The 13,119-nt window shown below is 41.7% G+C and overlaps 1 protein-coding gene across 4 annotated transcripts in view; it reads left to right on the top strand.

Moving 5' to 3' along the window:
* The window catches only part of POPDC1 (popeye domain cAMP effector 1), a 43,797-nt gene that overhangs the window by 8,717 nt on the left and 21,961 nt on the right, over nt 1-13,119 (top strand). For 3 of the 4 annotated variants that reach the window (XM_071548820.1, XM_071548819.1, XM_071548821.1), the window contains exons 1-2: nt 6,762-6,901; nt 11,421-11,654. In XM_071548820.1, the coding sequence (XP_071404921.1) occupies nt 11,432-11,654 (223 nt within the window). In that variant the 5' untranslated portion in view covers nt 6,762-6,901; nt 11,421-11,431. Of the gene's footprint in view, nt 1-6,761; nt 6,902-11,420; nt 11,655-13,119 lie in introns of those variants that run through there. The other variant, XM_071548822.1, reaches the window with a different exon arrangement.

The raw sequence follows: 13,119 nt of genomic DNA, 5'->3' as shown, positions 1-13,119 counted from the left end.
TGGGAGATGTAATAAATTCCTGGGAGTAAGGTACATTAGGCTAAGAAAGACACTGCAGCCAAAAATCCCATTTAATGGATAAATGCTCTAACTATGTCATTGTACAGAAGTGGGCACCATCACTTTCTGTAGAAACTGCACATCACAGGCAAGCATTCAGGCATCTCAGATCTATGAAAGGATGTAAACAGGTTCCTGTCCCCAGGAGGGGACTCTGGTGGGAGGATCCCGATCAGCCTGCAGGAGTCTGAGCTCAGTGAGGAAGAAGCACACATATCTGTCTAGCATTTACCATGTGTAGGTTTTAGGGACTTCTAAGAAGAGTGCAGGACAACCTAGATACCCAGTGCTAGACTTGGACTTCCAGGGCCCAACTGTAGGACATGGCTGCAGGGGTGGGATACTGGCCGGTAAGGTGCGGGATGAGTTTAAAACACATTAGGTATGACCCTGTATCTGCCTGTATACGTCCTCTCATGTTGGGGTAAATGAAAAAGAACTTAATCCCATAACAAAAGTGAGGCAAGCCAGTTCACATCTGCCAGGATACACAGGGATGAGTATCAGCAGTACCTGTAAAACAGCTGTTGTGCTGGAAATAGAATCATAGAATCATAGAATTGATTGGGTTGGAAAAGACCTCCAAGATCATTGAGTCCAACCCTTGGTCCAACTCACTTTACTAGATCATGGCACTCAGCACCACGTCCAATCTGCATTTAAAAATCTCTAGGGATGGTGAATCCACCACCTCTCTGGGCAGCCCATTCCAATGCCTGATTACTCTCTCTGGAAAGAATTTTTTTCTGATATCCAACTTAAATTTCCCCTGGCAGAGCTTAAGCCCGTGCCCCCTTGTCCTATTGCTGAGTGCCTGGGAGAAGAGACCAGCCCCCACCTGGCTAAATCCTTCATTCATCTAAGTCTCTCACGTTAAAGTCTTTAAAACTTTCACTGAATTCCATCGTAGTACCAACTCTATTTTACTAAGAAATTTAGCTTAGATAAAATATTTTAATATGAAGAAAAACTGTCCTGTTTTCATTTACAGAAAGGTCTTCTCTTCTTAGTGTTTCGAAGCAGATCTCCCTAGTGAGGGGAACGGAGTACCTCTCAAGCGGTCATGCATTCAGCACTATGCTCTCTTTCTCACTGCATCTCCATTGTCTTGTTTGGTTGCAACTTTTCAAAAACAGTGTCCTTTCAGTATATATGTTTATTATTTAAAGAATTAATGAGTAAGAACTGGTAGGAAAAAATATAATAAATACTGATGCATAGAACATTTTTATATTGGTTTTGATTTTACATTTTACTAAATTATTAGTACCTTTTGTTGACCATTGTTGCCATTTTAGTTATGAAGCTGCTTTATACAGTAGTATATGTACTTAAGCTATGTGCAAAAGCAATAATCATATATATCTATATTTATATGTATGTTTGTTGCAGTCTGTATCCCTGTTTTTAATCCTATCTAATAAGGTTTTCTTTGTTGCTTTTTTCTTTATCGAATGAAGAAGTATAATAAACATTACACAAAAGACTGGTCTTACTCATTCACTGAAATTAGAAGAACTTTTTTTTTTAATTGAGTGTTTACTCTCAAAGATCAGGGTAGCAAGGAGCAGTTGTGGCATGCTGTAACTCAGCACATGTATTTATAGTCCTTTACAATATGCACAGCATCAGGCAGCATAAATGGGGTGCACAGTAAATACAGACCTTAGCAATTTTTTGATACTGACTCTTCTGAAATGGTAGAGAAGGCAACTAATTCAGAAATTGGGTGCTCATTATCACCTTCTGGTTCATGCTCGAAACAAGGAGTATTTCAAAGCCTCTTATTTAAGACTACTAATCCAATCAAGCACAGAAAATGCTCCTACTTGATGCTTAGCATAGATCAACCCCTTTCTGTGCATTTTGACCAAATTTCTGCATTCCTGGTTTCTATTTTGCTCTTGAACTTCTGTTCTTAGCATTTCTTTTAGCTTACATTTAGCTTAGTATGTTCCTTGATGGGATTATCCATTTTCTCGACACTCTTGCTCTGTGTGTCTTTTTGCAAAGAAAAAATGGTATTTATAAAAGCTACCTGATGCCTATTCAAAGTTCTTCTGAGCTAATCTATTTACCTTTTCTTCTGCCTCAGAGTGTGGAGTATTTTCACTCTCAAATCCTACATGTTTTCTCTGTGCTTGTTTAAATAATTCCTTAGACTCATGTTCTGCCTCCCCCTGCGTCCTCTTTATCCTCCTTCCTCAAGTTTTTAATTTGGATTTTTTTTTCCAATTCTGTCTGTGCTTTCTTTTGGATATGTTAAGCACTTGTTATTTAATTCCTTTTCTTATCTTTAAATAAAATCTTAAATCCTTGTCATTAATTTTAAAAATTCCTACAAAATTGTTGATAATTGTGCTAATACGCAACATCCTGGATATTCAATCCTAGCCTTTGGTTCTCAAAAATAGCCACCAGTGAACAGTGAAATGTACAGCTAAAAAGAACTACTAATGCAGCAGAACATTGTCATTATATCAACACCCAAAAGCATGCCTACATTTGTACTCTGACAATATTTGCAATTCCTTTCGTTTAGACAGACAGTCAGACAGAGTTATAAATACACAGGGATCTCTGCAGAGATCGTTGAGAGCTGCAGTTGAAATGGATTTATTTCAGGATTAGCACAGACATTGCCGCAAGATCATTTTGAACTTTCTTTGTGTGTGAAAGTTGTCCAAAAAGGGAACAGAAGAATCACAGGCAGTTCACCCAGTGCTACCAAATCTGCTGTAGCAGGGACCCCTAGAAATAGGCTGTCACCTAATGAGGGGACCAGTGCAATGTAAAAGCATGGCTCTATTGCTTATCTTTCAGTTTTATGTGAAGCAAGAGCTGTCTCACATTAACAGAGAGCAACACGTCAATAGCAATTTAAGTTCCAGGCAAGCAGTGTAGTCAAATTCTGGTATTCCTCTACTTCCAGAAAGAAGCAAATTCCCTGGGGACAGGCTCCCCATTATCCCCCAGTGCCATTAGCAAGCTGCCCTGGCAGGGCAGTGACAATTGTGTCATGACCCTGCTTTAGGAAATCCAACTCATTTTGTATCAGCTCTCCTGTTTTTTGGGGGGAATCATGTGATTTAGGTAGAGCTAGAGCAAGCAGAGCAGGCCCTTCCATCAAGTCCCAGAAAAATCACTTGCAAGCAGTTCATAGAAATCGTTCACTGAGCAATTTCAAATAATGAACATACAAAATAAAGTGTCAGCAGGGAACTGCTCATGCATAATTTGGGAACAGGAATAATTGTTCAGTGTGAATGAATAAATTGTTTACTGTGCAGAGTTTAGGTAATTTTAATAGCAAACAATTCTGTTATATCTCAGGATTGTGTACCCGTTGGATAAACATCTACAACAACCAGTGCTTCTGTTAAAATTTGGCTGCTTAGACAGATTATTTTAGAAGAAAATTGGCTCCTGGCTCTTAAGTTTTCAACAAAGAGTTACTATATTATTAGTCAGATACTTAAAAAGCCCTGGTATGTGACGTTTTATATCTTGGATTCAAACAGATAGTCCATCTTGTATTAACAGGAGACAGCCTCCCTGCAGGTGTTGCATCAGAAGAATTGCCTGACTATACATCAGAAAGTGTCTGTCGGAGGCTTGAGTAAAAAATGCACGGAATGCACATACTCCTTTTAAGTAAACCTTCAGAATACTAAAAAGCCAAGAGAATATTTGTCATTCATAATATCTTCCATACACCGTTCCTTCTAATAAAACATAATTCTTGAGGTTGCTTTCAGGCAAAACCCATGTAAGTAAATTTTCTGTGGAAAATATGTGTAATTTTTCAGTTATATGGCACATAATTTCAGCAACTGGGATGGGATTTGCCAGTGTATTCCATCCCACTCCAGACAGTTGTCAAATACACACAGGATTAATTACTTTCCAAAGGAGCCCCCTTACATTGTCCATAGAGGGAGTTTAGAAGATTAGTTTAGAGTAGATGCTGAGTACGCTTCCTGAAACTATAAATGGAAACATTTCATAGATCTTGCTATTGTCTGAAAATAGCCCTGTCATCCTGGCACATCTGGGATTCTGAATACAAAGCATTCATTCTCTTTAGTGAAAACTTTGCCTAAAAAAGGCTACAGAATCAGGCTCTCATTTTGAAGAGGCAGAGTGCTTGCAATTTTACAAAAAGTTACTTTATCATCTGCTTAATAAAGTCTTCCAATACTTGGCTCGGCTAAACTGAGAGGCAGGAAAGGAAGGTTCTGGTCTCAGCTGTGCTTCTGAACACCTCTGTTGAGGTCCAACACCCCCCTGCATCATCAAAAGGATGATATTTTCTCTGAAATACAGAAGAACAGGTGGGCACCAAGAGGTCAGAGTATACTGTTGAGGATGACAAAGCCGGTTACTGGAGATAAGGAACAAGACTGAGCAATTTGTAACACCCATGTGACATTTTCTACTGTGGAAAATATCTAAATAACTGGGAAATCACTTAGGCTATCAAGACTTCAATAGCACAAGAGACACAGCAGAGAGGAAGCCTGCATCAAAGAACAGTTGTAAGACCATTTAACCTATCTCTGCTAACAAAATGCATCAGTTCAACACAAATCTCTCAAAATTGATCTGTTGAAAGCAAACTCCTCAGTCCATGTAAATGCAAACAGTTTTTATTTCTTGCCTCTGACAGATTAATTTATATTAGCAGACTTCAATGAACTTGAACTTTATGACAAAGATAGGAGGTTAAACCAGTCTTTATAGTAGTTTATCAGTGGGACATTAACTTAATTAAAGTAGTCCTTTCTCCCAAAGTACACGAGACTGTTCTAAGAGGATAAACTCTACTTAATGCATTTTCTTCTATGTGTGGGTGTGCACCACAGCACAAGACTAGAGTCCATCAGAGCCATGTCTACATGCTCCATCTGCTTATGGTCCTCCTGGAGAGACAGGACATAGGAGCAGTTCTCAGATCCTCTCTTATCTCTCTCTTTCTGCTGACAGCTGTACTAGATACCACCATCTACATTAACCATTTAGTCTTGGTTCTTACCACTCTGCTACCAACAGGAAATAGCATTTAATCACAACTATACTGAAATATAAAGATCCCAAGAGATTAACTGCAGTCAGTACAAAGTTCTACTCCCTCACATTTCTGCCAATATTGGTTCACTGCTAAGCTTTCCTAATTAACACTTTTTGAGTTGAGCTAAGCACATACTGTTTACCACCATAGCTAGCCCCAAAATTAGAGAAGACCTGGAAGGTGATGAGAGAAGTACAAAAGCTTTATAGAAGATACAACCAGTACAACAAACTGTGCTTCTCCAACACATAATGTTCTGTAATGTGCTAGAAAGTGCTTACATGTCAGTTTAGATTGGGATAGAAGCTCTGCTTTGTGCCGCTTTTGGAAGCTACTTGGCTTTGCTCCAGCAAGTGTAGCTGAATGCTGTCAATCTCAAACACATGTTAGATGCTATCATCATGGCCATTCCTGTAGCCATGCTATCCTGATTTGCTTTTCCTACCCATTTTCCAAGCTCTCTTACTCTGCATATCTCAGCAAAGAGCAAGTATATCCGTAAAAATGGCTGGCTAGTCAAAGGAAACATAGTCCCAAATCAAGTCCTTCATAATTATTTCATAATATATTATTGAAAAGCAGATCTTATACCAGGTAGCAAAATTCATAAAACTCCTGTTCACATGGCACACATCCCTGGAAAGATGCAGATCTCTTCTCCCACGCCTAAAGTCAAGAATAACCATAACAAAGATAGAGCCTCCTGGGACTCATGTTGATATGCACGTGTGTAAACAGTTACTTCAAGAATGAATCTGGATTCTGTACACTTTCCAAAAATATTTAGGTATAATACTGGCCATATGCTCTTGGCTGTTGAAAAAATGACACCACTTTGTAGCCAGCACATCAGAATGTAATGAAAGGGCTTTTCTGCCATTGCAATCCTCAATTATCACTGACAGTCAGGTTTTGGGATGGGCTGAGATGCCCGTAGACTGTGTGTGGAATGTCTTTCATCACTGGATGTTACTCAGCCTCCTGGGGATGAGCGCAGGCTCAGTGTACTTTGCCTGTCCTGCAAGACTGGTGCTGCAGGAGGGGTCTAGACAGGACATCTGCAGAGCCGTCTGCCAATATGCAGGGACACAAGTGTCCCGCTTTGGAAGCATGTCCTTTCTGGGACCTGCCAAACTGCCATACGAGCAAACTTGGTGGTATTTCTTAAACATCATGCTCGTGACAAAGAACCGCCGCAGGTGCCAAGTTGAGAAGAACGGTTTTATACAGGGTGTTGTGGCTCCTTCACCCACCATGTAGGGGCAATACTGCTCGCCGCACGTTCAGGGGAGAATTCAGCTCTTCTAATTTTAACCACCCAGCAGCTGGGCAGGCTGCCCGGGGCGGGGGCTCACCCTGCAGCGCACGGCTGCACCTCTGCGGGGTGGCTCTCTCCACCTGTTCCGGACGCCTCGGTGGGGCATTGCCCGGTACTCACAGCCCCCCTCCGCGGGCGAAGGTCCCCGGGGGTGATGCCCGCGGTCACACGGGGTCCGGAGCCGCTGCCGCACCTCCCTCGCCCGCACCGCACCTCGGCGCCGCCCCGCCCGCACCCCCGGTGCGGCGGAGGCGCCTGCGCGCTGTGGCCGCTCGGTGCCGGCCCCGGCGCTGGCGCCGCCCGCAGCTCCCGCCGCCGCTGCCTATTTTAGTCACGGCCGCGGCCCCGTTCCTATCGCGGGACACGCTGCTGCTGCCGCTGAGGAGCGGCAGCTCCGCGCTGTCCCTGTCCCGTCCGGGTGACCGTGAAACTTTCCCGAGGAGGCGCGTCAGGTAAAGGGACGCTCCTGCCGCCGTGCGCCGGCAGCACCAGGAGTGCGGCACGGCGATGGGCAGAAGCGGCGTTGGGTCCCTGAGCCCCCGGGACCGGGGGTCCCGCTCCACACGTTATGGCAGGAGGGGTGGGCGCCAGGCTCCGCTATGGACCTGCCCGGCGGCGCGGAAGAGAGGACGGGCGGTCCCGCCGCGGGCTCGGCGTTCCCCTTCCGAGCACTCGGGTCCCGTCGTGGCGCGCTGCGGGCGCGGTGCCGCCCGCGCGGTCACAGCCGCGGGGAAGCACGGCTCGGGCATGGCCCTTGGAGGGGTTGCGGCTTTGGAAATGGCCCTTTGGGGTAAAAGCGAGGCGGTTGCTTGAAACTTTTCAATTTCTTGTTATTTTCACAAGTATTTTGCGTGACTGGTGGGTTTGGTGTTCGCGCGTTGTGCGCTAAAATGAAGCTTCGCAGCGCAAAGCAGAGCTGCGAGGTGACAGCTGCGGGGGCGCCACTCAGTTGGGGCTCTGGGCCCATCCGTGCGCGATGGGACCAGAAGGGAGTTCGAGCTCAAACGCAACGGAGTTTCCATCTTCGCACTTAAGCTCCGCTAGTCTCAATTTGAGAGGACCTGGGAATATTTCTCACCGTGTGGATACTTTGTCGGCTATTCTAGAGAAAATGTACCAACGTTTTTATTCTGTATAATAACTTAGTGAACGTGCTGCAAGGAGCATATTGCTGTACACCCTTTTTTATACCACTTTCCCGTTTGCTCCTACTGCACTGCAAACAAGAACATTGGTAACTTAAACTGTAATGAACTTGGCTGGGCTAGTTTTAATAGTTTGTCTTCAGCTCACAAAAGAAAATTGTTGATTGCCTAAATTCTCTATGCAGCTTCTGTAATACAAGACTGTAGAAAAGTAGTTAAAAGTTCTGCAGGTATAATAAACCCCCAAATGTTGAGCTTGATAAGCTTGAATTTTTTTATTCTTTTTTGCTTTACACTCACAAAATCCATCTACATAAATGATGGACTGTGAAATTGCACTGACTGCCGAGTTATACAGACAGACAAAGATTGAAGAAGCTCACCTGAATAATGTTGACCAGTAAATCTGTGCAATATGAATAATCTCAATGAAGTGGATAATGATGTGAGACACTCGGTACTGCCCCATATCAGCTTGACTGACTGATTCTCATACTGGAACCAACTGCCTTAAACTTTTCTACTGTGTCTGTCTTCTGTGAATGTTGTATGGATATCCATAAAATCCCCATTTGTTTTAAAGTCACTTTGAGTCTGACTATTTGGAGACTAAATTTTTTGGGAATGGCTTGCAGAATTTTGGCTGTTTGTATGAAGCTGTTATGAGTGTAGCCAAGTCCTAGAGTAAGCTGCCTCATCTGTATTCTGAGAATTTGTATTTTCTGGCCTAAACTCACAATGTATTTATTATCTTTCTATCAAGTTCAGTAAAAAAAGAGGGAGGGGGTGTGTGGGGTTTTGATTTGGGGTTTGCCCCCCGCCCCGCCCCCCCCCCCTCTTTTTGGGCAACAAATTGTCTGGAGTCCTCAATAAGCTGAGTTTCCAAATTCTTGTATTGGTAAATTTCAATCCATACAATGAACGAATTACTGGATATTAGAAAATACTCTTTTAGTGATTCGTCTTATGTTCCATAAAACTTTCATTCCAGCGGATGCTATTTACCCAAATTTTCCAAAATTATCTGACTATGTTGGCTGTTTCTTTAACTCCTTATTTTAATACATGTCCTTGCATTGAAGACTTGAGCATATGGCTATACAGTCTTGTGCTATATTGACCCTTAGAAGATATAACCCTAAAATAAAGTTGTAGAGGCCTGATTCTGTACTTGCAAAATTACTTTTTGTGTCTCTGAGGTAGCAGAAGGTAAGAAATTGTAACTACTTGTTCATTTGTTGATCTGCAGCTTTTTTCCTCACTCTTAAGTATTATTGGACAACACTAGTTGCTAGGACTATAGAACTGATCTAAAAGTTACAGCAATGTTGTTTTTGACATTTTGTGTACTTCTTTCTGGTGGTACCTGTAGACAAATACTTCAGGTTACAGCTTGTAACTCTGCCTGTCTGCCTTTTTTGTTGATTCTCAAGCAGGCTCCATAGTTGAAATTCAAAGCCAGTGTCAAAATCTGTCCTTGTGTCATTTTGCAGATAGCATGAATCTATTCCTGTCAGCTTTAAAATACCGTCATGACAGAGAAGTTCTGCAGTTTTCTGCTGTTTTCTAGTACATTAGGGAAGCTGCAATCATTGTTTGTGACTAGGAAGTGAAGTTCAAATGTATTCATAAAAAGGATTTGAGGTATTAAAGACAAAGCTTATTTAAAAAGTGAAGGCAGGTAGATTTAAAAAGTGAAGGCAGGTAGATTTAGGTTTCTGGGTTCCAATATAGGCACCCAAGTAGGTAGCCCAGACTTTCAAAAGCATTGAACATCCTCTTACAACTGCAGATGCTTTAAATGACTTAGTCACTGCTTGTTGGAGAAACACCTTCCTGTTATGGTAGTTTATCGCTGGTGGTTTGTGGCATCAGTATATGTGAAGAGACAGGGGAGCAGTGATTTTGCTGGGCTGTGAGGAAAATGAGATTGTCCTTTGCTGTTTATTTAATCCAACTCCTTTGGTTTCCAGTCTTCAAATGCTTTGCAGCCCAGTTTTAAAAGAGTAAGGTAGCCTCACAGTGATACAATACAGGATTTTGCTATTAAAAAATCAAGCATCTGGAAGGCTGCTTTGATTTGTGATCAGATGCAGCTTAAGTTGCTTCTTGCATCCTGTTTTGGTCTTGAGTTAAGTTTAAGGATTTACAGCTGGTTCTGTACCTGTATGTGAGTTTAGTTGTCTTTACTTGTTCTGTTGGCTTAAGTGGTATCTTTACTGGCAGATGACTGGGCAGTGAAAGGCTGAATATAGGTAGAAATTCAGCTGAGAACTTTTTGCAAAAGATCTAGAGATCCTGCCATTTCAGCATAGTTTATATTGTTTGAAAACAACAGGAGCACCGTGATGAGATGTAAGATGAGCACAGACATAGTTATCCAGTTAGCAATTGACTTCTGTTTATGAGCGCGTTAAAATGCCAATCCTGCAGCCTCACACGGGCTCACACTTTGACTCCCTGTGTGAGCAGCTTTGTCAGGACATGACACTGGTCTCATGACTCTGTTGATGAATTCATGTGAGAAAGCTGAAAGCAAGTAGTATTGTGTTTGGATGGACCTGATGTGTGGGAACGGTTAAGTGTAGAGTTTCTTTCAAGAAACTCATCATTTTAATTAATCTTTGTGAATAACTAATGTGGGAATGAAAAGAGGAAAGTGATATTGTAAGAAACAAATTAATTATGTGTTTTGGTAAAGAGTTACCTGATTTTTTTTTAATTTGAGTATCATTTAAATCCAGATATGGATACACTATGTCCATGCTAGTGTTTGATCCTGCAAGATGCCTCTGTGTATTCTGTAGTGTGCCTTAGCTGTGATAGGCTCTGGGCATCAGAGAGGACCTGTCAGAGAAGGTTAAGGATTTCTTTCTTCCCACTACTTTAAAAGTGGTTTAAAGCACTGATTAATTTCAAAAATTGGCCCATTTGTTTATGCCTTGTACACAGGTTGATTGGGGAAAGATAAAAAAAAAGTGGATGAAACAACTCAAAATTGCTTCACAGCTCAAGAAACACTCTCCAGTAGCAGAGATGCTTCAGAGTATATTCAAGTCTGCAGGAAATATTGAGTGTATTCACTGCAACTCAGGATTGTCTGCTGAGCAGATGAATTACATGACAGTAATCACATACAGCAGGGATGTGCACTGTCTCTAAAGAATTTAGTTGAACGCAAATCCCACCGTATTGCATGTGATGGAGCCTACTCTGGTTAATGTGTGCAAGATGATGTGTGGCTTAGGAGACCTCCAAATTTACTGCAAGAAAGCCAAAAGTTGAAATTCTTTGGTTTTTTTTTTGTGTTTTTTTTTTTATGTGGTTGGTTGGCTTTCTTAAATCAACCTATGTTCCTCCTCTAAGACCTTACATTCCTTATTTAGGACAATGACTTTGTATGCCATAAAGGAGGCTTATGGGTTTTTTCCGAATCTCATCTAGGTTTTTAAACTCCCTACAGTATATACTTTGCCTAGGATTGTGAATCTGTTCAATAAATGGAATACCAAACTATGATTTTTGTGTAGGGCTAGAAAGTGCCCATAGGATGTTTTCTGAGCAAAGGCAGTCATAGTAGCTACTGTTCAAGCAGCATTGTTTGTGTTCATATAGCCCGAATTTTTGAATGTTCCATTCAAGGCTAGCTCTTAGGTGAAAGAGATAGCAAAGCATTATGGAGCTTTAGATCTAGCTTACCCTTTTAAAGCACTTGCAAATACTTCTTTTTCATGAATGAAAAATATGTCCCAGGAAAAGAGAAAATAACCCTAAAATCCATGTATCTGTCTACTATATTTCAGTGAATTTTTTTCCCTCTCTGCAGGAGTCTCCAAGATGAATATGACAGCAATGAGCCCGCTCACTGTTACTCCACCAGGTTTTATTCCAGACTTAAAAAATGCCACCCTTGATCCTTTTAATGAGACTGCATGTGAAAACTGGAAAGAGATTCATCATCTTGTTTTCCACGTGGCAAATATTTGCTTTGCAGTTGGACTGGTTATTCCAACTACTTTGAATCTTCATATGATTTTTCTACGAGGCCTGCTCACCATAGGTAGGAGACTTTTTCTAGAGAGATTTGCAACCTCTCTGTGATAGAAATGGCTGTTCTTGACCATTACAAAACTGGTCCCTGTAGCTTATGGTGAAATTGCTGCCTGTATTAATAGTCACTGTACTGTGAAGATGGTTTTGGTCTAAGTGGGGGCCTGTTTTGACCCCAACATATCTTTTCTGTAAAAGTTATATAACCCTTGGCTCTTAAGACTTCCCAGAATTGTAACTTAAAATTTCAAACCTATAAAGATGTCCACTTGGAAACAAGTGGACACTGTTTACTTCAGATGTAACTGTCTGCTTAAAACTCACTAAATTTCAAATCATAGTTATGTACATAGATCATTAAGGCCTTTATTTTAGATTTCAAGGAAGTACTGGGACATATATTGGCTAGTGCACTGGCTTAGTAGGTGTCTGCAGTAGGTGGGGTTTTCCTTGAGAAGCTTGCTGTTGGCCCACATGTTCTTTTAATTTGGATTCAAACATGTGGCACAGATATTTTGGTTGCCTATTTAGAAGCAGCCTTTTGACACCGAGTGCAGTCTGTGTTCTGAAGTCAGTAGTATTTCTTCCACTGCTGTTGGAATCTTATGACACCAGAATTTGACTTGAGAGGAAAACCTAGACTAGGCATGCTTGAGACTGAACAAGTGTGGTTTCATCTGTAACACCCTTGCAGTCCCACAGCTATTTCAAAGCCCCTCTACCTTGTGTGGGACAAGATCTTTGTGATCAAAAGAGGAGTAGTGAGTCATTGCAGCTTTAAGAAAGGTAAATTCAATCCAACAAGAGTATGCTTAAGTATTTTGAAGTGAGTGCTTATTAGTATAAGTGCAGGCCAGTTCTATGCTAGAAATTCTGTTGTTGAATTTACAATGATCTTGCCTTTTCCATTTTATAGTTATTATAGGCTCGCTTCTTAAACCAGACTGCACTGGTGACTGAGGGTCTGAACATTGCAGGACCTTTTATCTTTGTAGTTCATGGCTTTAAAACCAAAAGGGGCTCTGGAGTTGCTGAGCCTGTAGACTGGATCTGTAGGTCTTGTAGCATTTTGAGCAGATCTGGAACTAGAGTTTTGCAAGCTGGGGTGGCAACAGGAGGCAAATCTACTTGTGGGCAGCATGAGTAACGAGGCTTGGTTCCTAGGGATCTGTCCGCTTTGCTTTGACCCTGCCCCTGTGTGCTACTTTGCAGCATTGCTCCTCTTCAACACTTCCAGACATTGTATCCTCCCATTTCTTGCAGTCTAATTAATAAGCCGATCAAAGGTCACTATATTTTGATTTTTTCTGATCTGGCTGTAAGTGCTGCCTCATCAGTTAACAACCCAGACAGACCAGATAATATTGAGTTCCTTAATTCAACACCATCTTTAGGGACAAAGGGGATAGAAACACTCATTTGGCCCTGTCTCCTTTTTGTCTTCACATGAAATTTAAGAGAAAATATATCTGATC

Source organism: Pithys albifrons, chromosome 2 (assembly GCF_047495875.1).
Source record: "Pithys albifrons albifrons isolate INPA30051 chromosome 2, PitAlb_v1, whole genome shotgun sequence".
NCBI classification, from domain to species: Eukaryota; Metazoa; Chordata; class Aves; order Passeriformes; family Thamnophilidae; genus Pithys; species Pithys albifrons.
This window is presented reverse-complemented; position numbering and strand designations above follow the sequence as displayed.